The sequence below is a fragment of the Mus musculus genome, chromosome 5 (assembly GCF_000001635.26).
Source record: "Mus musculus strain C57BL/6J chromosome 5, GRCm38.p6 C57BL/6J".
In the NCBI taxonomy this organism is placed as follows: Eukaryota; Metazoa; Chordata; class Mammalia; order Rodentia; family Muridae; genus Mus; species Mus musculus.
The window spans coordinates 125,319,078-125,342,186 of record NC_000071.6 but is presented as its reverse complement, the minus strand read 5'-3'; the positions used below and the strand labels follow the sequence as shown (position 1 = coordinate 125,342,186).

Sequence of the window (23,109 nt, the reverse complement as noted above, 5' to 3'; positions counted from 1 at the left end):
GTGATGGGTGGAATCTGTCAGGGCTGGAAATATGACTTGGCTGTCTCTGGAGAACCTACTCTGACTCAATATGAGCTAACTCTGGGTCATATTGCTGAAGGTGGTCTTCAAGAGCAGTCCTACTGGGTTTTAACAGGAGCTGGGACTCGGTTTTAACAGGTGTGGGGCTGGGTTTTCTCAGCTCCGTATCCACTTTTTGTGTCCTGAGTGGAATGCAGGCCTTGGCCTCACTGAGGAAGGAAGTCACCCCATGCCTCAGGGTTTTTTTTTTTTTTTTTTTTTTTTTTTTTTTTTTTTTTGGCTGTAACACGAAGCATTTAGAATTAAAGGCTTAAAGGCTCTGGCTGTGGTCTGAGAACGAGCTAACTGGGCACTGGGCAGAGCAGGGAAAGACAGAGTCCCTACCACCCTGCTGGTATCCTGAGTGGGGTTCATGGCCAAAGAACGCATAACTGAGCTCAACTGAGCTGGTGGTGTCTCTGGGTGATAAGGAAGAGTCAGCAGAGAGCATAGCCGCCAGGCAGTCTGATAAGCCCCTCGAACACATTCCTGGATGGAGTCAGGGGCCCAGCGCGTGTCTGGGGCCTGGAGTTTTGAGTGGAGGGTATGCTTAAGGCCTCGAGGGACACAGAATTCTGTACGAAGGGTGTGCAAAGGTCCCGGGAGACATGGAATTCCGAGGGGACAGTGTGCAAAGGCCACGAGGGACACAGAATGGAGGGTGTGCAAAAGCCCAAAGGGATATGGAATTCCGAGTGGGGGAAGTGCAAAGGGCCCCGAGGGACACGGAATTTTGAGTGGAGGGCGTTCATGGCCCAGAGGCTGGCCCGGGCTGACTGCAACTGATTTTAATGCAGGGGAGCGGGAGGCATTCGCAGGAGTCCGGAAGAAAGAAGAGGTCGCAGGGGCGGGGGTAGTGGATGCAGACGGTGCCAGGGTCTTCTGCCCTCTGTAGAGGGCACATCGGTTCCCACCTAGACCAGCAACCACCAGGAAAGCCCAGCAGCTCGGAGGGGCGGCGCCCAAAGGAAGCCACGCCCACGCCTCACCATCAGAGCACCGCCCACTCCCCGCCTCTTCCCACCCCTCGCCGGAATCCCGCGCCGAACTCGGGGGCGGGCTGCCCGGGCCATGGCGCATAAAGCCTCTGGCCACCTGCAGGGCTACTGCTGCTCCGGCCACCGCCAGGCACACACCTTGCTGCTGAGGGAGTCTCGGCTTCTGTCATCTCTGTGGCCTCCGTCACCTCTGTCTCCGTCTCCTTCAGGTCCTGAGCCCCGAGAGCCCCTTCCGCGCACGCGGACATGGGCGGCAGCTCCAGGGCGCGCTGGGTGGCCTTGGGGTTGGGCGCCCTGGGGCTGCTGTTTGCTGCGCTCGGCGTTGTCATGATCCTCATGGTGCCCTCCCTCATCAAGCAGCAGGTGCTCAAGGTGAGTGAAGTGTCTTGGGGAGATGGGGGTTGGGGATCGGGACGCAGGGTGGGACGGTGGAGCTACCTCCTCACCACCAGGGAGGCCCAGGCTCACCCCAGAGGCTTGGTCTGAGTCACCAGCGTCCCAGGAGCCTAAACCTCACTGAAGCAGAAGTATGGCCTGGTTGTCCCTGAGTTTCGACTGTAGCTGTCGCGACCTCCAGCCCTTCTGAACGCGCCGGCCGGTGACTGTACCTAGTAACCTCAGAGCTGCGCGAAACCCCTGTACATCTGTGAGGCTCCCACGGGCTCCAGTTCTTTGGGTGCTCTGCCTGTTTCCTCCCGCCCAGATGCCCCAGAGATGCCCTGGCTCGCCCCCACACTGCCTGCCAGTCTCGAGAGTTAAGCTGCTTTCTGCCCCCCACGCTCTGGCAGAGGTAGACACGACTCAGGTCTGCCGAGGATAGGCAGCCCAGCCTCTCCCTTGATCTCAGCCTTAGGCCCTGTTTTGCCCTTTCAACCGGGCACCGATATTAGGCGGGTGGTGCCGGTCCAGCCACAGACTCTGCCCTGGGATCCGGTGTCCTTCTATTTGAGCCGGGAGCTCATTAAGTCCTGGAGATTACCGAGTAATTGTGTTTTCTGAGACGCAGGGTTACTGCGGAAGGGGAAACGGGGGCTGGCTCTCAGGGAACATCCAGTTAGAACTGGATCTGGGATCCAGAAGGGGCTGTTGTCACAGGGTTTGACTGACATCTTTCCTCTTAGCGGGTTTGTTTACTGGGAGTTTAAGAATGGCTTCGTGTCCCATGTCCCATCGCCCGCTGAAAGGAGGGAATGAATGAGGGATACTCCCTCTTGGGCTGGCCGCTACCTGCCAGGTCCTGGCGGGTCTTCAGGATGGAGCCACAGGTGGCTTTCCTGGAGTTGTGGTGGGTATTTCCGAGTTCTCTTGGCCACACTGTCATTTCTCTTGCTTAGAATTTTCAACCCTTGTACATGAAGGTCCCAGGAGTTGCCCTGTCTTGGGTAGAGGGAAGATCCTTCTTGTTGGAGCATCAGAATTGCTCTGGGCCTTTCTGTTAGGTTTGGCAAAGTAGTGGTGACAGCCTTGTCTCAGTGGCAGCCTGTGGTTTCAGTAAGAACCCAGCCCTGTGCACTCCGCACGTGGACTGGGTTTCCTGCTCAGCCAGCCTGTAGTGGGTAGAGTGAGCAGATATCCCCTGTTCTTCGATTTGGGGGTGAGGGGGAATCTGAGCTGGTTCCTTCTCAAACTCCTTTCGGGAATGTTTTCTTTTGGGGGTTGGCACAGAGACTAAGGATGGGGGGGGTTGGTGTGTGTGGGCGTGCACGTTAGCGTTGGGACTGCGCAGGCCTGCTCCATCAGTCAGGGTCCCATCTGCCCGTGCTTGAGAAAGACCACGACTGGCAGAATTGCCCCATAGCTGGTAGCTTGGGGCTTCACGTTTGAGCGAGCGGCTTCCACAATCTTACTTGTGAAAATCCCAAAGGCGATTGGTTGGGGGCTGAGTGGCGTGAAGGAAGGAAGAGCCTAAGACACGCCTAGCCCAAAACAGCCTCTTCTTAGAGGCCCTGGCTGGAAGCCGACCTCTTGAGGGAGGAAAAAAAAGTTCACTTCAGGGGATGGTGGGAGGATGGCAGCGAGGGGAGCAGGGAGGGACCCTGGAGTTGACTTTGGATTCTTGCGTTCTGTGCTACTTGAATGGAAGCCTTGTCTTTGTGTGTGTGTGTGTGTGTGTGTGTGTGTGTGTGTTTCTTTCTTTCCTTTTTTTTTTTTTTTTGTAAGTTAAAGAAGTTGATTTATAAAAGTCAGGAATACTAGGTTGTTTAAGAAAACAAGTTCAGGACTTGGGGTGTAGCTCAGTGGTAGAGAACTTACCTTGCATTCAACAGGCCTTGGGTTCCAACACACACACACACACCTTGCATTCAACGGCCTTGGGTTCCAACACACACACACACACAGAGAGAGAGAGAGAGAGAGAGAGAGAGAGAGAGAGAGAGAGATTTCACTCTTATTTTCTTCTGATGATATCATTTTTTGACATAAATTGTGTGTGTGTGTGTGTGTGTGTGTGTAGGTCACCTGATTTCTTCCCTTACAGATAGGGTCTCTTGATGAGCTAGACAGCCATCCCCCTGTCTCTGGGGTTACAGGTGCAATCCTATCGATGCACAATATTGTATATGTCACTGGGAGTTTGAACTCAGGTCCTCATGTTTGCCTAGCGTGGACATCTTTTACAAAACCCGAGTTGGATAGTATGTGGTTTTCTTCTTTTCTTCCTCCTTTCTTTCCTTCCTTTCTTCTTCTTTTTTCTCCTTTCTCTTGATTCGTGGTCTCACTAGATAGCCCAGGAACTCAGTGCATAGTCCAGGCTGGCCTCAAACTCAGAGATCCACCTACCTTTGCCTCTTGAGTGTTAGGATTAAAGGTCTGTCTACCATGCCTGGCTTAAATAGTATGGTTTTTCTGTTCAGTGTTAGTATTCAAAGGGGTGTGTGTATGCCTGTGTGTGTATGTGTGTATACACGCACACGTGTACACACACATACATGCACGTATACTCATGCACCTGTATGGACGTGCTTGCCACGCGGTGAGACCAGAGGTTGAAGTGCAGTGTCTTCCACAGTGTCTCTCCACCTTATTTTTTTGAGACAGGCTCTCTCATTAAATATGAGGTGTGCCTTCTCTGCTAGCCACTGAACAACAGGTCCCTGGAATCTGCCTGTCTCCGCCTGTCCTGGTACTGGGGTTCCAGACATGTATCAGACGTGCTCAGCTATTTTTTTTTCTGCGTGTCCCTGGCCATCCTAGAACTCCCTCTGTAGGCTCTCCCTGCCTCCTGAGTGCTGAGACTAAAGGTATAGGCCACCACCCCTGGCTCTGTGTTGAGCTTTTGTTTGGGTTTTGAGAATCAGAACTCAGATCCTCCAGCGAGCACTTTACCCACTGGGCGATCTTCCCAGCCCCTTTCAAAGGTTTTGACAGGCCGAACATGCCAAGTCTGTTACTGCCTTTTCCCCCCTTACTGTGCTGGGATTCCTTTGTTTACAGTTCCTCTGTTGACTGGCCATGTCTTTGTCTCAGACTCCAGAGAACACATAGCGTCCTGTGTGAGTCCAGGAACACTTGCACGGTCTGAGCCTTAGCTGTGGACCCACAGGTGCGCTCTGTTTGGAATTTGGAATTCTCTACTATTGCTCCCGCTGTCAAGCTGTGGGACCATCCACTTCGATGGCAATGAAGTGTCATTTCTAAACCCCATCACCCTCTTTGGCTACCTGTGGTTTTGATTTCACATCTTCAGCGCCACAAGGTTGGGCAGGAGGAACGTGATCCCCGTGTAGGTGACAGTTTTCAGAGCTCAGGGGCTCAGGCCTACTGTACCATGTGCTAGCTGGAGCCGGTTCATCACTCAAGAGAGCCAAGTTTTTCCCCCAGCAGTGAGACAGGGGTCAGATCTGGTTTGCTGTCCCTGAGGGATTAGCAAGTTGCAAAGGAGATTACAAGCGGCCTTTGGAAATGCCCTGTGAGCTTGCCTGCTTCTGGACTCAATCTAACCACGGCAGCGTTGTGAAACAGGCAGAGGCTGCGAATTCTTCCTCTCTACAGATAAGGGATCTGGCCCATAGCAAAGGTCGGCAGCTGGTTATTAAACATGGCCTGTGGTGGGCTGGGAGGGACTTCAAGCGGCCATGCTCGGTTTACCTTCCATAGGGAAGTAGGAAGCAAGCAAGAGCCCTCTCTTTCTGTACAGTGAGCTGCTGGGCAGTCCAAGAAAAGAATTAAGAAGGGCCAGGTTTCAGGAAGACATGCATGATAGAAAAAAGGCTCTGTTACTATTAAAGTCCCTCTTCCCCAGCCTCTTACCCGGCATCCCAGCTACTTGGAGTCTGAGGCAGGAGGAATGAATATTCAAAGCCGGAGGAAGTTCAGAGCCTGCCTGGGTTGCACAGGAAGCTCAGGGGAGCTTAGTGAGACCCCTGTCTTTATATCAAATGTAAGCAAGGTGCATTAGTGCATATTTTTAAATCCCAGCGCTCAGAAGGCAGAGGCAGGCAGATCTCTGAGTCAAGTCAAGTGCCTGGATAGCCAGGGCTATAGAGAGAGATCCTGTCTCATAAAGAAACAAACACACAAATAAATAACACATAAATAAGTAAGTAAATAAATAAATAGGTAAGTGGAAAACTGAAGATAGAGCTCACTGATTGATAGACTGCTTCCCAGTATGTGCACATCCCTGGGTTCAATCCCCAGCACTGCAAAACATAAAGAGAAACACACACACACACACACACACACACACACACACACACACACACCAAAATCCCTCAGCCAGTCGGTGGTCGCAGCGGCGGCTCATACCTTTAATCCCAGCACTCGGGAGGCAGAGACAGAGTGATCTCTGTGTCAGCCAGGGTTACACAGAGAAACCCTGTCTCAAGACAAAACAAGTCAACCAACCAACCAAACCCAAAATGACAAGAATGACATCAAAACCCTAACAGTATTCTATATTTTCAACAGACTCGTGTTAGTGCCAAAATGGTTTAGAAAAAGGTGCGGAAGGGTGCGTGCCAGACACACAAGGTAGATAATGCTGGCTGCACGACTCTCTGTACATTTTTGTTTTATTTTATGTGTAGGGGTGTTTTTCCTGCATGTACCTCTGTGCATGCAGTGCCCTTGTAGACCAGACAGGACATCAGATCCTCTGGAACTTGGACTTACAGATGGTTGTGAGCCACCATGAGGGTGCTAGGAATTTCACGAACCCAGGTCCTGTATCAGAGCGGCCAGCCTGGCTCTTAACCACCGAGCAATCTCCAAACCATCATGATTCTTTTTGTAAAATATTATGTGTATGTATTTGTTGGTGTGTGAGTGGAGGGGTGGTGCTGCAACATGCCTATGCAGGTCATGGGACAACTTTGAGGAGTGATTTCTCTCCTGCTCCTAAGTGGGGTCCTAGGGATTGAACTCAGGTCGTCAGGCTGCCGAGCCGTCTCACTGAGCCCAATGGTTACTATCTTGTTTGTAGTTCTTTAGGGCAAGGTTTCGTTGTATTACTCAGGCTTTATTTGAAATCCTCCTGCCTCAGCTTCTTGTTCATCACTGTTCATCATGGAAGGGAGTCAGGGCAGGAACTAGAACAAGGGAGGGACCTGGAGGCAGGAGCTGGTGCAGAGACCATGGAGGGATGCTGCTACGAACTTTCTCTTTATGACTTGCTCAGCTTGCTTTCTTACAGAACCGAGGACCACCAGCTCTGGGGAGACCCCTCCCACAATAGGCCACGCCCTTCCCCATCAATCACTAATTAAGAAAATGTTCTACAGGCTTGCCCATTGCCCAGTCTTTTTTTTTTTTTTTAAGATTTACTTATTTATTTAATGTATATGAGTACACCGTAGCTGTCTTCAGACACACCAGAAGAGGGCGTCAGATCTCATTACAGATGGTTATGAGCCACCATGTGGTTGCTGGGAATTGAACTCACGACCTCTGGAAGAACAGTCAGTGCTCCTAACCACTGAGCCATCTCTCCAGCCCCCCCCCCCCCCCCCCCCAGTCTTATGGAGGAATTTGTCTTAATTGAGGTTACCTCCTCTCAAATGACAATAGACTGTGTCAAGTTGACGCAAAGCTAGCCGGCACAGGCAGCGTGGTTGACACAGGTCCTTGTCAGTTAAGGAAACAGCTGAAAATGGTAAGAAGTACCCCGTGACTTTCTTGGAGTGTGTGTAAGTGTCACACGGAGGGAAACCCACCAGCCCTGGAACCCCTGTGTGTCTCACCTAGAACCCAGCCTGGCACGCGGCTTGCCCGTCCACAGGGCCACCGCCTTCAGCACAGAGCCTCATAATCTTTCCCAAGTCTGGGTCTGCATCAGCTCCACTGTCCTGACGTGGCATTTCCTGTTGCACTGTGCGTGATCTGTTCATCTGCTGATGCCTCCCTCCTCTGTCCCATGTGTCCCCTAGGTGCAAAGCGGAAGCCTCAGGCTGCCCTCACCTGCTCCGTTGTTCTTTCTGCTACCTCATACCTGCTTCACCATTACCTTTTATGACCCCTCTACCCCCATGGCCTTACTGCCTGCTTGGACCCGTGTGGTAGTCTATCCTGCTCTTCTAGTGAGGGATGGTGCCCACCCTGCTCAGACTCTCTAACATTCCCGTCTTTTTCTGAGTGAACCCCAAATTCCTCTCAGCAGCTTGAAGGCTCCCAATTTGTTTCTCTTTCCCACCCTCAATTCAGCACCCCACCCCCACACCACTATGCTCCTGGTTTGAGCCCATTAGACCTAGTCCCTCTTCAGAGGCCCTGGCGTGTCCCTTTGGTGGCACATGCCTTTAATTCCCAGCACTTGGAAGGCAGAGAGGTAGGTGGATCTCTGAGTTCAAGGCCAGCCTGGTCTATAGAGTGGGTTTTATGACAGCCAGGGCTACACAGAGAAACCCTGTCTCAAAACGCCCTATCCCCCTAAAAAAATGATTTATTTATTATTTTCAGTGTTTTGTCTGTATTCACGTGTGTGGTGCTTGAGGAGGGTCAAAAGAGGTGTCAGGATTCCCTGGAACTGTGACCTGTCATGTGGGTGCTGGGAACCGAACTCAGATTCTCTATGGGTGCAGCCAGTGCTTGTAAACCTCGGAGCCATCCCTCCAGCCCACCATCCTTATTCTGTCACAGGCTTGGATGTGGCTCGCTCTTTTTCCTGATTGAGAAGTTGGTCAGCCAGGTGAAGGGCTAGGGAGCTGACTGGATGCTGGCCAATAGCTGGCTCTCTACCCCTCCTTGCCTCAATTCTAATCTGATCCCTTCTCCCACAGCTAGGAGTTGGGCTAGCCTGGGATATCTACTCTGTTCCTGAGTTGTTTTGTGACCTCTGGCAGAGCCCATTGGCTTGACACTTGGAAGGTGTCCCTGATGGCAGATAGCTCCTTGTAGATAGATACTGTGTTACGATGCTCCTCAGAGCCTTTTATTAAGTATCTAAACGACTACAGTTGCTCTCTGCTTCATCTAGGGAGAGGGACACAAAGAGAGATTAAGTAAAACTTGTCCCCTGGTGTCCCATGTCTCCCCACCCCAACCCTCTACCTCCGCATTCCAGATTTAGGTGACAGAACCAAGATGTAGCCTCTGCTAAAAGATTGTAACCCTTGAACAGCTGGCCTTGACTGGCCGTTCCTTCTTTTTCTCCCTTCTCTTCCATCGATGTGCATGGCTAGCGGGTGTATTCCAGGGTTTTCTCCCACAAGAGAAGGCTGCAGATTCAGCACCCCTTGGTACCTCCTCAGGAGGACTCTTAAGTGGGAAGGTCTGCCTTTTCCCAGTTTGTACCACCCTGTGACCTTGGGATCAAGGTCTGCCTGGGCCATCGTGGGCTGCTCCCCAAGTGGAGACTGGGGCCCCAGATGTCAGGATGGGTGTCCCTGCAAGTTCCCTGTTCTCTGGGCCCTGGGTAAGAATGCTTGGGTGTGCTGGGATTTCTTCTGTTTTCTTCCTCTTTCCTGATGCCTGGTTTCCGGTTCCCATGGCTTCCGGTCCCCCTGGCATGTGTGGAACTATTTTAGTTCCCTTCAGGGTGCAGCTGTGGCTATAGACTACCTATTTTTAGTCCCAAGCATTTATTTCTGTTCCTTTCTGGCTCCTCGTACATCCACAAGTCCTCATAGCTTCAGTGTGTGTGTCTGTTGGTATACACACCTTTTGGTGCGGGTCCACGTAATAGTGTCCCCCAGGTATAGTAGCACACAGACAGAGCTTGGTGTATGTATGGTCCAGTGCTGACATCCATGGATGTGAGTGTTTCTGTGTACCGCACGAGCTACAACCTATCCACATGGAGAAAAGCCAGGAAGGGGATGCAGGCACATGGGTCATTGTCTGGGCCCATGTAGACACATGCACATATGTTGATGCCTGTTCCATTTGCTGGGGGTGGGCAGTGGACATGGCTGCATGGCAGAATGATGGCCTTCGAGGTGCAAGCCACTGGGCTCCGACCTTAGCACTGCAGCAGACAGAAGGGGTCACGGGCACTGCATGGTCACTGTGTGCAGTAGTTAGGTGCTGGTATTTTGAAGCCAGACTCTCCTGTTGCATTCCTGGAAGGAAGTTACCCTGGGACCCTTCCTGGAAGGATGGATTCTTTGCTATCTTCCCACAGTGACTCATCCCCTCATTCGCTCCAATTCCTGGAGTTCGGCTACCAGGAATCCTGTTCTCTGGCCTTGGATCCCAGCAGCCGACTCTGGGGCCAGTCCTGGAGAGAGCCACTTGGTTCTCTGCAGAGCTTATCCTAGGTGCATCTTGGTTCCTAGGAGGCTTGGCCCAGGCTGCCAGCTCTGTGGCCTTCTGTGGCTTTTAGGGTACAGAGGAGTATTCAAATGTCCTTCCTTGGCCAGCAAAAGAGAGGCCCTGGGCTACCGTGAGCTTCTCCCCAGGTTGCCACTGGATGTTTGACATTTCACTCTTAAGGACCATGAGTTCAGCTGAGAGGCCTTCTGAATGAGAGAGGGGGGGGGGAGAGAGAGAGAGAGAGAGAGAGAGAGAGAGAGAGAGAGAGAGAGAAGAAAACATGGATGCTCTTGGGTATAGTGGAGGAGAAGGTTTATTGTAGATAAAAGGGAGAACGGGAGAACATAGCTAGAGGCAGAGACCGCTGGAAGAGTCCAGAGTGGACATGACCTTGAACCCTGAGCTAGATGAGGGGAGGGGGAGGGAAAAGGAGAGGAGAGAGGGGAGCCAGGTGCAACTGCCAAGAAGGAGGGAGGGCAATCAAAATGGTTGGATTATCCTGGGGAGAGTAGCCCAGCCCTCTGGGCTATAGAGTTCAGGGTAGGGGGCAGGGTATGCCAGCCTGAAGGGGTTCTGAAACTGGTAGGGACTGAGGGATGCTGGGAGAACGTGGCAGCCAGGTCTGCTTTGATATGTTAACTAGCCACCTAAACCATTTGTGCAGGGTTTGAAACTCAATACCTTCAGTGCCAGATCCTGTGCCATCAATTTAGTTTGAGGAGGATTTAGCCTGGCAGGGGTGGGTGGGGGTGTAGGTGGGGCTCTGCCCAAAATAGAAACAGGTTAGGAGGCTAAAGCAGGGGGATTGCTAGTTCTAGGCCAGCCTGGGCTACCCTCCCCCCAAAATAAATAAAAAAAATTCCATAAAAATGAAAAACCAGAAAACAAAAACACTTGATCCTTTTACCTCTCTCCTCTCTCCTCACTCTCTCCCTCACTGGTGACCTTGGCCTCCACTGGCCTAGGGCAGGGTCAGGCCAGGCTGAGCTACAAAGAGAAACAACAACAACAAAAAAACCCAGGTCTGGCTCAGCCTGGCTCTGAGTCCCAGTGGCTGAGGAGGTTCCATGGCTGCCGAGGGAAGATTTCCACCCCTCTCCTCAGATCCCGGGCTTTCTGGCCTCTCCCCAGCTCCCATCTCCTCTGCTTTGTGATCTTCAGCTGCCTAGGGAGGGGAAGGAATAGGAGTGACCTGACCCTTGCTTGCTTCCTGGCTTTTCAATGAAGTTCCTTCCACCCTCTCTGGAAGCTTCTAGAAAAGGGTCTTGGCTGGGGCCTCTCTGGCTGTGGGTTGTCTCCATGGTTCTCGTGGGGCAGGGGTTCTCTTTCCCCCTTTGCCTCAGCCAGACTCTGGTGGAATATGCCCAGGCCCAATTCACAGCTCAGGGCCTTAACTTCCCCCCCAACCCCCCCACCCCCACCCCCTGCTCAGCCCCAAACTGTCCCCTCCTGGGCCTTGACCTCAAAGGAGTCTGGTGTGCCAGGTGGCTCAACTTTTTCCTGACCTTCCCCTTCAACTCCAGGCCTGTCCCCCTTCACCTTCCTGGTTAGCTTGGCCTGTGGTCTTCTAGCTTGTGGCGGCAGCAAGCCACGACCTTGGCAGCGGCCTTCCCTCGCCCTCTCTGCTTCCCACACGTGAGCCCTGGGGAAGTGAGCGTCTCCCACCTTTTTGTCCGTTTCCCGAGGCTGACTTCTGTCATTTTCTTATCTGGATCCTTAAATTCCTTTCCTCTGTCTCTTGTGTTCCTCCCAGCTCCCAGTACAGCAGCCAGAAACAGACCCTAGGTCCTTCCCATGTGTCAAGAGGCCAGTACCTTGCCCTCTGATACCTTTCTGGCTTGCACACCCCACCCCTTGATTCCTCTCGTGCGTGGGCTAGGTCTATAGTCTAATGTCTGACATTTCCAAGTGGGACTCCGCTGAGGTCAATTCAGACCCAATATGCCACACTAGTTACATGTACATTGGGCTTTTTTCCTTCTGCCACGTTGTCCCCATGGGGAGTCCCCAGGCTCAGGAGGGCAAGGACCTCTGTGGTGTTTGTTCTTTGTCCCCAGCGTTGGAACTGATGCCAGACACTGGGCCTTGGGTTCCCAAATGTTTACCCAAAGTGGACAGGGTCGAATCACAGGGTGTTCTGGTACCCTGGCACTAGGAAGTCCTGTGCCAGGCTAGACCATGGGTGCCGTGGTGCTACTGTCCTGCCATGGGTGATCCGGCTGATCCGGCACTTCCCCCTGTCACAGACAGAGTGCTCTTTCGAAGACACAGTGCTTTAGTTTAAAGCTGTTTCAGGATCCAGCTAGGTGAGATGATGTGGATTTGATCCCCAGAGCCCACGTCAAACAAGCTGGTAATTCCATCCCTGGGGAGGCAGAGACAGGAGACTCCATGGGGCTCCCGGGATTCATTCCTGCAACGCAACTGGGGAGCTCCAGGCTTTAGAAAGAATCGATCTTAAAAAAAAAGATAGATAGTGCTGGAGGGAGCACACCTGAGGTTGGATTGGCCTCTGGCCTCTACATATATACATACACACACACACACACACACACACACACACAGAGAGAGAGAGGGAGAGAGAGAGACCCACACCCACAGAGGCAGACAGACAGACAAACACACACACCCAGAGAGACAGACAGACACACACAAAGAGCCAAACACATACACCCACAGAGACACACACATAGAGACATACATGCACACAGAGGCATAGAGAAAGATAGACACACACACACACACACAGAGACGGAGGAGAGACATATAGAGACACACACACACACACACACACACACACAGACACACATACAAAGACAGACAGACAGACAGACAGACACACGCACACACTCACTCACTCTTGCCCCGATCCATCAGTCCTTTCTTCACAGGCTCCAACCTGTCTGGCCAGTCAGCGGTTCTGTTCTAAGCCCACAAGTCTCTCTCCTCCTCCATTCTCACACGCGCCGGAAGTTCCTTCTGCCCAGATACTTTTCCCCTTGGCTCTTTCACTCAGTTCCTCTCCTGTGTTTCAAAATAAATGACACGTATTTGTATTTTGGGGTGCTTGGGAGGGACACAGAGAGGCACTCATACTAGACAAGTGTTCTCACACCAGTACACCCAAAGCCTGTGTGGGGATGTTTTTGAAGACACTTCCTGGTCCCAGCTTCCCTGACCTCCCTTGACCTTTGGAAGTTTCCTTGCGCCCATCTCTAGTGAACTCATTCCTTTGGTTGATGTCCTACCAGGATGGGGATCTGGTGTGTTTTGTACATAGCTTTACTCCTGCAGTGGTGGCCTGGCTGGGGTGGGACCCTAGCAGCCATCGCTGAGGTCACAAGCCTTGCTGACTGCCTCTGCTCCATTGGGGGGGGGGGGGCTGTGCCTCTGTTTTGCTTTTTTGTTTTTGTTTTTTTGTTTTTGTTTTTGTTTTTGTTTTTGTTTTTTTTTTTTTTTTTTTTTTGGTTTTTCGAGACAGGGTTTCTCTGTGTAGCCCTGGCTGTCCTGGAACTCACTTTGTAGACCAGGTTGGCCTTGAACTCAGAAATCTGCCTGCCTCTGCCTCCCGAGTGCTGGGATTAAAGGCGTGCGCCACCACTGCCCAGCAAGGGCTGTGCCTCTGTCTCCAGGGGGCTGCCTCCTGATGCCACTACCTAAGCCTCAGACCATGAGCCTCTGTCCCCTGGATGCCATTTCTTGAAGCCACCTGGGTGAGTTGGTGTTCATATGTCCCAGACCACACCCACTGGCCCGAGTCTCTGGCAGGTGACCCTAGATCCAGGGTCTGAGTCTCTGCATGTTTTCTCTTGACTCCAGCAACTCCTCACTGGTGTCTGTGCCAGGGCTGCTGGCTTCCCCCAGTAACCTCTTCCTGTCCCACCACAAAGGCAGTGGACCAGAAGGAAGAGACCCAGTTCTCAGCCATGTCATCGGGATGGCTGTGGGCGGTGGATAAATAAATCACACCTGTCTTAGCCAAGGGCGGGAGAGACCAGGAGGTGGGGTGCAGGTTTGCAATGCACGGCCTTCGGGAGTGAACGGGAGTCTTCAGCAGCCTTGGTTTGACGTGGTCCGTGTACAGTCCTCCGCAGGGGACAAGTTTAGGTTTATGAATAAAGCGAAGTCACTTCCTCCCCGGAGTTCCAGATAACCTGCCCCAGTGCGGGATGCAGTGCGGGATGCAGTGCGGGATGCAGTGCGGGGTGCAGTGGACAGCTGCTTTCTCCTGCCAGTGATCTATATAGAAGGACCTGGGAGGTGTGGCTCACAGGTGCGAAGAACAAAAATAAACTGGGTGCCATTACACACCTGTAATCCTGGCATTCCAGAGGCGAAAACAAGAGAACCAGGTGTTAAGTCATCCTGACTACAGAGGGAATTGGAGGCCAGCCCTGGCTAAAGAGGCTGTCTAAAGGGTTCAGTGAGTAATGCTTGCCACCAAGCCTGTTGATTGGCGTTCGATCCTGGGACCCACACAGTGGAAGAAAAGAACAGGCTCTTTCAAGTTGTCCTCTGACCGCTGTGGGTGTACCTCAGGCACATTCACACTCCTCACACATACACTCAAATAACAAATGCAAAAAACAATAACAAATGCAAAGCAATGACGTTAAGGGCTGGGAGAAGGGGGCGGGGCTTGGGGCTGTCCATTGCCTCTGATTGGCTTAGGTCACATGCTCATGTTTGAGCCAATCAGTGTGTGTCAAGAAAGCTTTCTTTGGAAAGAGGCGCTCTCTCTGAGGACTCAGGAGGGGATGGAGCGATGTTCTATGGGTTGGCAGGAGGCAAGGGAGACAGGTAGCCAGAGTAAGGACAGAACCCTTGGCCCCTAGTTAGCACCGGATCACCCCAGGTTCCGCTCGCTGCCTCTTATGTACGTACATGGGTGCTTTTTTTGACGCTGGCTCCAGGCTTTTTTGATTGGGGAGGCAGCGCGCCAGGGTAAATTTTATAAATCTTAGGTTGTTGGGTCTTCAAGTACTTACTTGGGTTTCTCTCTTTTTATTTTATTTCATTCTTATCCTCATTGTTATTTTGGTTTTTTGAAACAGGGTTTCTCTATGTAGTCCTGGCTGGCCTGGAACTTACTTTGTAGACCAGGCTGTCCTCGAACTCATAGAGATCCATCTGCCTCTACCTCCCTCCTGAGTGCTAGGATTAGAGTATTTCACCACGCCCAGATTTTGCTACGGGCTACGGCTGCTTCTGCTTCTCCTTCCTATTTATTATTATTATTATTATTATTATTATTATTATTATTATTTGAGGCAGGGGCTCACACTGTAGCCCAGGCTGGCCTCACACTTTTGGCAATCCTTCTGCCTCTGCTTCCCAAATCCTGGGAGTAAAGACATGTGCCGTAGTGCCTGGCCCATCTTTTTGTTTGTTAAAATCACATGTTTGTTTATTTGTGTGTATTGTGGAGGGTAGGGGTGCCATATGTGTACTACACATGTGTAGAGGGCAGAGGACAACTTGCAAGAGTCAGTTTTCTTCTTCTACCATTATGCATGGGGTTGAACTCAGGCAGGCTTGGCTGCTGGGGCTTTATTGGCTAAGTCATCTCTCCTGCCCTCATGCTTTTGTTTTTGTTTTTATTTTGTTTCTTGAGACTGGGTTTCTCTGTGTAGCCCTGACTGTCTTAGAACTCAATCAGTAGACCAGGCTGGCCTCGAACTCACAGAGATCTGTCTGCCTCTGCCTCCCAAGTGCTGGAATTAAATGTGTGTGCCATCACCGCCCAGCTTAGCGCCTGTGTTTTATTTTTCTCTTTAAGGACCCAGATCTCAGAGGGAGCTGTGATCTGTTCAAGGCCATAGTTGGTAGCCAGTGTTAGCTGGTCGTGGGCCAGGTTAACTGCCAGGCTGGCCGGGGAAGTGGGGTGCTGGGCTAGGGAAAGATAAGAGATCTCGGTAAGTGAGGGCTAGTCATGTTGTTTTCTGGTGACTTCGGGCAGTCTCCCAGCTCCCTCCCACCTACCTCTTCTTTGCTCTCATCTGACTGTAGGAGTGGGAGGAGGTGTTTTGATAAAGTAGGAGAGATGTCAGGACCCGGTATACCAAAGTTCAAGCTCTATGCGCCTTCTCTGAGGCTCTGAGTGCGCCGTAGGATGCAAACAGCGAGAACCAGCCCAAGCCTCCGCGCCCTTCACTACACTCGGCATCAGGCTCAGATGCAGAGGAGGTAATCTGCTCTGGACGTGTTCTGCAATATAGCTCAGGAGTCGGCTCACGCCCCAGACAGAGCAGCTGTTGGCTCTTACCCAAGACTCTGAGGTACGCCATGTCCTTCTGGAGCAGTATGGGGACTGAAGCTGAGCTTCTGCTAGTGTCTCTTTGTAAGCCGAGCTGGGCTCTCTGGCTACCCACATGTTTGCCGTCTGCCTGGAGGAGAGGTGGGAGGTGAGTGTGTTCCTGGAGGGTCACTGCCAAGGTTGTAAACCCATTGGAAAGTCTCTGGGCTTGAGCCTTGCGGGGGATGGCTCTGCCAATTCCCTGCTGGGTAACCTCGGGCAAGTGCCTTAATTCCTCTGTGCCTTTTCACCGTGTTCTTAATAGTGTCCTGTGTCTGAGGAGATCATACCTGTTAAACACCTAGAATAACAAGCTGCTGAGTATCGCTCAGTATGCTGATGCACACATCCTCGGGGACCTGTCATCAATGCTTGCAACTGACTTCTCTTCTACATCCTGCTCTGAGATGTCACAGGGCATGCTCATGGCACACCCAGCTTTCCCACCAGCCTTAAGAGTGGCTGGGGATGTCTCAAGACTGATTCTGCAGTTGCCCAAGTACCTTGCTGGCTAGCCATGTCCCAGTAAACTCAGCCACCGGCTGTTCTCCCTCCCCACGTCTAGGTTTTTCTTTTAAAAATTATTGTTTTGGAAAAATCGCTGACACAATGGGACAGTGGGTCACATTGGCACTCACCCAAACCTCTTGGCCCTGCAGAGAATGTGCGTAGACCTCTGTTAGAGTCAAGGTCACTTATCCTCCTGCCCACAGCCTGCAGCTACAGGCTGGCCCCTGTGTGTGAGGCCTCTGCCTCCAGCTCTGTCCTTTTTCCATTCAAATCTGTCTTACTTATTTTCTGCCAGGGTAGGAACTGAACCTGGGGTCTCCTGCTTGATGTGCCATATCCCCAGTCCTTTCTCCTTAAAAACCTTTTTACACTTACTTATTTAAAGATTTTTTTTTTAAATTATGTGTCTTTGTGTGGGTATGTGCACATGAGTGCAGGTGCCTGTGGAGGCCACATGAAGGCGCCAGATCCCCTGGAGCAAGAGTTCTAGTGAGCCACCTGACTATAGGGTACTGGAAATGGAACTTAGGGTCTCTGCAATAGCACTCCATGCTTTTAACTGCTAAGCGGTCTCTCTGGCCCTTATTTTTGTTTGTTTGTTTGTTTGTTTGTATAGCGATTAGAGGACATCCCTAGTTTGTCAGTTCCCTTTTCTGTCATGTTGACAGCAAGCACCTTTACTTGCTGAGCCATTTTGAAAGCCCAACTCTTTCCTAATATTATTATTAAAGTTAGTCTCACTAAGTGTCCCAGGCTAGCCTTGGATGTTCAGTCCTCCTGCTTTAGCCTGGGGTGGCAGGCTTGCCCACAGAGTCCATATTTGGTTGTAGCTGTTAAGTTTAGAGGTTTGTCCTGTGTGGATCTCCTTCCTCCTATCAGTGGTACAACCAGGCCTCTCTTGCCACCTGTTCTGCAAGCCTTGTTTCCCAGGAGCTGATGGCCACCTTCTAGGCAGGGCGCCCTGGTTGTGGTTGCTATGTGCTCTTCCCACAGACCCTGCACATAAACTGCCTAGGGTTATCCTGGCTGAGCAGGCAGTGCGAGCAGCGGGGCTTAGAGTTTCTTGCACCAGCTTCTGCTTGAGTTTCCTGGCTTTCCCAGCCCCACCTCCATGTTCGGAGAGGTGTTGATCCCTCTGACGACCAGGCTGAGGCCAGCTCAGGGCTCCCACCCACCCTTGCAGCTGTAGGAGTCCTGGCATGTCAGAGCTGGCCTTCTGGAGTTGGAGGCCCAGGAAGGTGGGACCTGGGGGCTCATCCTGCTCTGCTCCCTACCGCCACCCCAACCCCCATCCTGACCTCTGAGCCCTGCAGAAATTCTAAGCCCTGGCCCTGGTCCCCTCATCTGGCCTCTTAGCCCAGGAGGCTCCCCTGGGCTGAGAGCCCATCTTAGCCAGTGCTCCATTGTAGCTGGGGTCCTGACCTGCGCTGGCCTCGGGATCTCCTTCTCCTGTCTGTTCCCAGCCCTCACTGTGCCTCTTGCGCTTCCTTTCTTATTATTGTGAAATAGTACAAAGTTCTAACAAAGGTCATAATACACATCCGTCAGGTTAAATCAGCCCCAGGTGAAAAGATGGAGCCTCATGGTCCCGAGGCCCTGCTGGAGGGAGCCACCACCCTTGGGTGCTCCTTGCCTTTTGTAGAACCATCCCTATATATCCGACTTGGTCTGGTTTTGAACTTCCTTTAGTGTCTACAAACTCTGACTTTATTGCTGTGGCATTTTGCTTTCGTTGCTTTGTTTGTTTGTTTGTTTGGAGACCAAGCCTGCTCTGTAGCTCAGACTAACCTGGTATCAGTCTTTCTGTCTCAGTCTCTGGCATGCAAGGCCCACAGATGCGCACCGCCAAGCCTGACCACATTTGCATCCTGGCTGTGGCCCGTTTTTTTCAAGTTCATCTATGTAATAGCGTATACCTGTGCCTCCTAACTCTCTGTGACTGGACAATGTTTTGTGTGTGTGTGCGGTTTTTAATGGTATAGATGTCACATTGTGTTTATCTGTCTTTAGCCGGTGGCAGCAGGTAGCTAGTGGCTCTTGTGGGTGTGGGGAGCGTGGTGCTGTGGGGTGTGGACACATGCTCACTTGTCATGTCCTCTCTCTCTCCTTCCCTGTCTCCTCCTGTCAGTGTCTCCCTCTGTGGCTCATCCTCTCTCTGGCTTCGATCTTGAGTACGTTCTTCCATCTGCTTCAGTCCCATCCATCCACATCACTGTGGGTGAGAGCTTACGTTCCGAGGCCTTGGGCTGGGGTCCAGGTGTTGGCTCAGCCTTCTCCCAGCTATGTGACCTAGTGCCATTGGCTCACCTCTCTGCCTTAGGTGACTTGCTTTACCAGGCCATCATCGTGAAAGGCCATCAGCTGTGTGACTTAAGCAACATCCGCTTCCTTTCTGGCTCTTCTGGAGGCTGCATGCCCTTGGCTGCCATGGCTGCTCCTGCTGTCTAGCTTGCAGCCACTGCCTGCCTTTCCCTGTCTCCCTGCTGCTATCCTCAGTATCTCTCTCCTAGCTCTTCTTGCTGTAGACTCCGGTCACACCGCATCAGGGACCATCCTGACTAATTTATTGCCTCCTTTTTTTTTTTTAACCTACTGTGGCCCCATCATGGGCTCTGAATCCAGTACATTCCAATACAGTTTGAGGCATGGGGGTGGGGTAGACAGGTGGGAGTGGTTCGGCACCTGGAACGCTTCAGGCAATGACGCTATGTGGACACCTTGAAATCAGAGTCTCTGTGATTAGTGGCTGGGACCCTTGAAAGACTGGGTCTTGTGGGAATGAAGAGGTGCCCTGGAGTAGCCATGCAGTAAGCAGTTGCTAGGGATGGGGTGGGGTCACACAGCTGCCTTTGAGTCATCCGTGCTTCTATAAGTGACCCCAGTATCATTGCTGCACCCCATCTGATGGGCCAGAATCTCCTCTTAGGTCAGGTGTCACTTTGGGGTGAATAGAAAGAGTCTCAAGGAAAAATCACACAAGAACAGGGGGTTTGCTGGGCAGTGGTGGTGGCGCACGCCTTTAATCCCAGCACTTGGGAGGCAGAGGCAGGTGGATTTCAGAGTTCGAGGCCAGCCTGGTCTACAGAGTGAGTTCCAGGACAGGCAGGGCTATACAGAGAAACCCTGTCTCAAAAAACCACCCCCCCCAAAAAAAACCCAAAAAAAAACCCCAGGGGGTTTTATGTTTATTTTGTTTATGTATTTACTTGTGTGTGTACGTGCACATGTATGTTTGTGTGTGTGTGCATGAGTTTTTGCGTATGCACGAGTGTGTGTGTGTGTGTGTGTGTGTGCATACAGACCTACAGACCCAAAGATGACATCAGGTGTCTTCTTTTTCTGTCATTTTCTGTGGGAATAAAGGTAGATTCTAGTATTCTGGTTACAGTGTCCAGGGAGGTGGTGGCATATCCCAGCACTGGCCAATCACTTAGCCAGGTGTTACCATCTTATCTGGGTTGCCCGTGTGCATATCTGGCTCCTGGCTCCTTGCTGTTGCCTGGTCTCCCTGTTTAATGTCTGTGAGAGCTTGTCTGTTACCATGGTGACAGATGCCCTGGTTTTTCCAACTCTATCAACCATATACAGCATACGCAACACACTTCCTGGGACCTGCCACATTGGGTGGCTTCAGATTGGTCCCTGGGATGTTTGAGTAGGCAGCTGGCTGCCTACTGTTAGCAGGCTGGTTACACAAGTGTCCATTCACCCTCTCAGAGTTCTGTGTGACCAGCCTTCTTGAAGAAGACGACCTGTGGGTGTTTCAGTTTGCATTTCTGAGGTGTGTGTGTGTGTGTGTGTGTGTGTGAGCATACATCTATGAGTGTGTGTATATGTGTAGGTGGGTGCATTTCTGTGTACTTGTGGATACCAGAGTCTAGGTTGGGTGTTCTCCCCCATGATTCTCAAGTTTGCATGTTTGTTTATTCTGAGGCAAGCTCTTATTGTGTAGTGTAGGCTGACCAGGAACTCACTGTGTAGATCAGGCTAGCCTCGGAACTCACTATGTAGATCAGGCTAGCCTCGAACTTACAGAGATGCACCTGCCTTTTCCTCCTAAGTGCTGGGATTAATGGCATGCACCACCACACTTGATCGTAAATTATGTGTGTGTATATAAATTATATATTTATATAAATCTACAAAATGTATACTATATTTATGTTATATATATTTATATATATAAGTAAATGTATATTTGGTGGTGCCGGAGTTTGAGCCCAGAGCTTCGTAGGTGCTAGTTAAGCTCTCTGCCACTCTCCTACCTCCCATGCCAGTTTATTTATTTATTTATTTATTTATTTATTTATTATTTATAGATTTATCTTTAGATTTATTTATTTTATGTAAGTACACTGTAGCTGTCTTCAGACACTCCAGAAGAGGGCGTCAGATCTCATTACGGATGGGTGTGAGCCATGTGGTTGCTGGGATTTGAACTCAGGACCTTCAGAAGGGCAGTCAGTGCTCTTACCTGCTGAGCCACCTCTCCAGCCCTGCCAGTTTATTTTTGACTCAGGGTCTCTCACTGAATCTGGAGCTTGCTGATTGTCTAGACTGTCTGACCATCAAGCTTCAGGAACCCTCCTTTCTCCACTGATCCCAATGCCCAGAGTGCTGTAGTTATAGACCTGTATGTCTGGGTTTGATGACCCACTTGGCTTTTTCATGGGTGCTGGGGCGAGGGTCCGCACTCGGGTCCTCAGCTTGAACGGCTGGTACTTGTGTCTAGAGCCGTCTGTGCAGCCTGCTGAGCCTCGCTGGCTTGTGAGTAAGGCTCTGAGAACTTGAAGGACTTTAACAGGCTAACCTGAGGTTTGGGCTTCACTTCTTCAGAGCATTTGTGTTGCGCTGAGCATGTGGCTCACTTTGTAGCTGCTTGCCTGGCACACACGAGGCCCCGGGGGCAGCCCCCAGGACCCCATGAACTTTATATGATGGTCCCTATCTGTCATCTCAGATTCTGCTTGGCTACTCTAGGGAGTAGGAAGCCAATCTGGGCTAGAGAGACACTGGCCCCCAAAAAGGAATCTGTGATGAAGGTCATGGGGCTCAGGAGTGTCTGCATCTTGCCTGGGATGACAGTTTGATAGAGGCCAGCAGAAACGTCCCGCCAAGGGCTAGAGGCCAAGGACGAGTCTGTCCCATCACCAGAGCTGAAATCAGGGTGTGTTTCTTTCAGTGGTGGTGCCCCAGCCTCCTAGAGAGGCCTGTGTTAGTCACCTAGGTCTAAACTTGTGTCCTTAAGCCGTGGGAACTTCATGGCTAGGCTGGGCGCTTCTAGTGTCTTGAGGGCTCTTGGCTCTCTCCATTCCTGGAGGTGTTCACCGTTCCTCAGTTGACGGCATCAATGCTCCTGTTTCTGTCTCTATCTCTGTCTCAACGTGGCCTCCTTTGTATTTTCCATTTCCTCTTCAAAACTGAGTTATTAGTATTATTTATGTGTATGTGCATATGCCTGCATGAGTTTATGTGCATAGCATGCGTGCTTGGTCCCCATGAAGGCCGGAGGACATCAGAGCCCCTGGACCTGGAGTTACAGATAGTGTGAGCCACCACGTAGCTGCTGGGAACCGAACACCGATGCCTGCATCCATCGAGCCATCTTTCCAGCTCCCCTGCTCTTCTTTGAGACCCAACCTAAGTCCAAACACTTTGACATTCATTCCTATTTTGAGTTAAGAGTCTCACCGTGCAGCCCAGGCAGGCTTTAAATTCACAATCCTCCTGCCTCAGCTTCCCAAGTGCTGAAGTGACAGGCCTGTGCCACTGCGCTGATCTGATATTTTTAACTTGACATCTGGCCAGACCCTATTTCCGATTAAGGTCACACAGGGCACAGTCAAGTATCTTAGGATCACCACCTACATAGATGCATGGCAGAGTACCTTTTGCCCAGACAGCCCCTACTGTGAAAATAAACTACAGGACAAAAATCACCAGTCTGTCCTGATAGCCGGCTCTCAGCACTTGAAGGTAGGAAGCAAGAGGATCAGAAGTTCAAGGTCATCTCTGCTAATAGTGAGTTTGAAGCCAGTCCAGAGGGGAATGACCCTCTGGGAAGACAAAGGTGACATGACACTCGCGTCCCCCAGCGTCCCAAGCACAGAGGTAACTTTGGTTCATGGCTCTTTGTTCCTTGCTGCAAAAAACATGTTTGTGTTTAGAAGAGCCCCTCCCTGCCCTCCCTGGCCTCCCTCTCCTGGCCCCCGGTACCCGTGCGCACTTCCTGCACTTTGCAGTCTCGGATTGGGCACTCAGATGGCTCTGGGTCTCCCCCTTCTTTCCAGAGCGCTGGAGGGATCAGCCGTGTTTCCCATCAGCCAAGGCCGCGGGGAATGGCTGTGCATTCAATAGCATGTCTCTGGGAAATTGGGCCTATTCCAGCACCATCTTCCCGTGTCTTCCGGAGCTTTCTCAGGAGATATATTTGTTTCTACAGACGCCACTAATTACTCCTGGCTGGGTGCCTGGAAATCACATCTGTGGATTAAGGTGCCACCAGATCTGAGCTTCCTCTAGGGCCCCAGGAGTCCTGACATATCCCCCATTCAG

At 51.4% G+C, this 23,109-nt stretch overlaps 1 protein-coding gene across 7 annotated transcripts in view; it reads left to right on the top strand.

Annotated features, from left to right (window-relative positions):
* The first annotated feature begins 1,092 nt into the window (after positions 1-1,092).
* Scarb1 (scavenger receptor class B, member 1) overlaps positions 1,093-23,109 on the top strand; it is a 64,008-nt gene continuing 41,991 nt past the window's right edge. For 3 of the 7 annotated variants that reach the window (NM_001205082.1, NM_016741.2, NM_001205083.1), the window contains exon 1: positions 1,093-1,430. In NM_001205082.1, coding sequence (NP_001192011.1) covers positions 1,305-1,430 — 126 coding nt within the window. In that variant the 5' untranslated portion in view covers positions 1,093-1,304. Of the gene's footprint in view, positions 1,431-14,467; positions 14,694-15,169; positions 16,154-23,109 lie in introns of those variants that run through there. The other 4 variants (XM_030254310.1, XM_030254308.1, XM_017320764.2 and 1 more) reach the window with 3 other exon arrangements.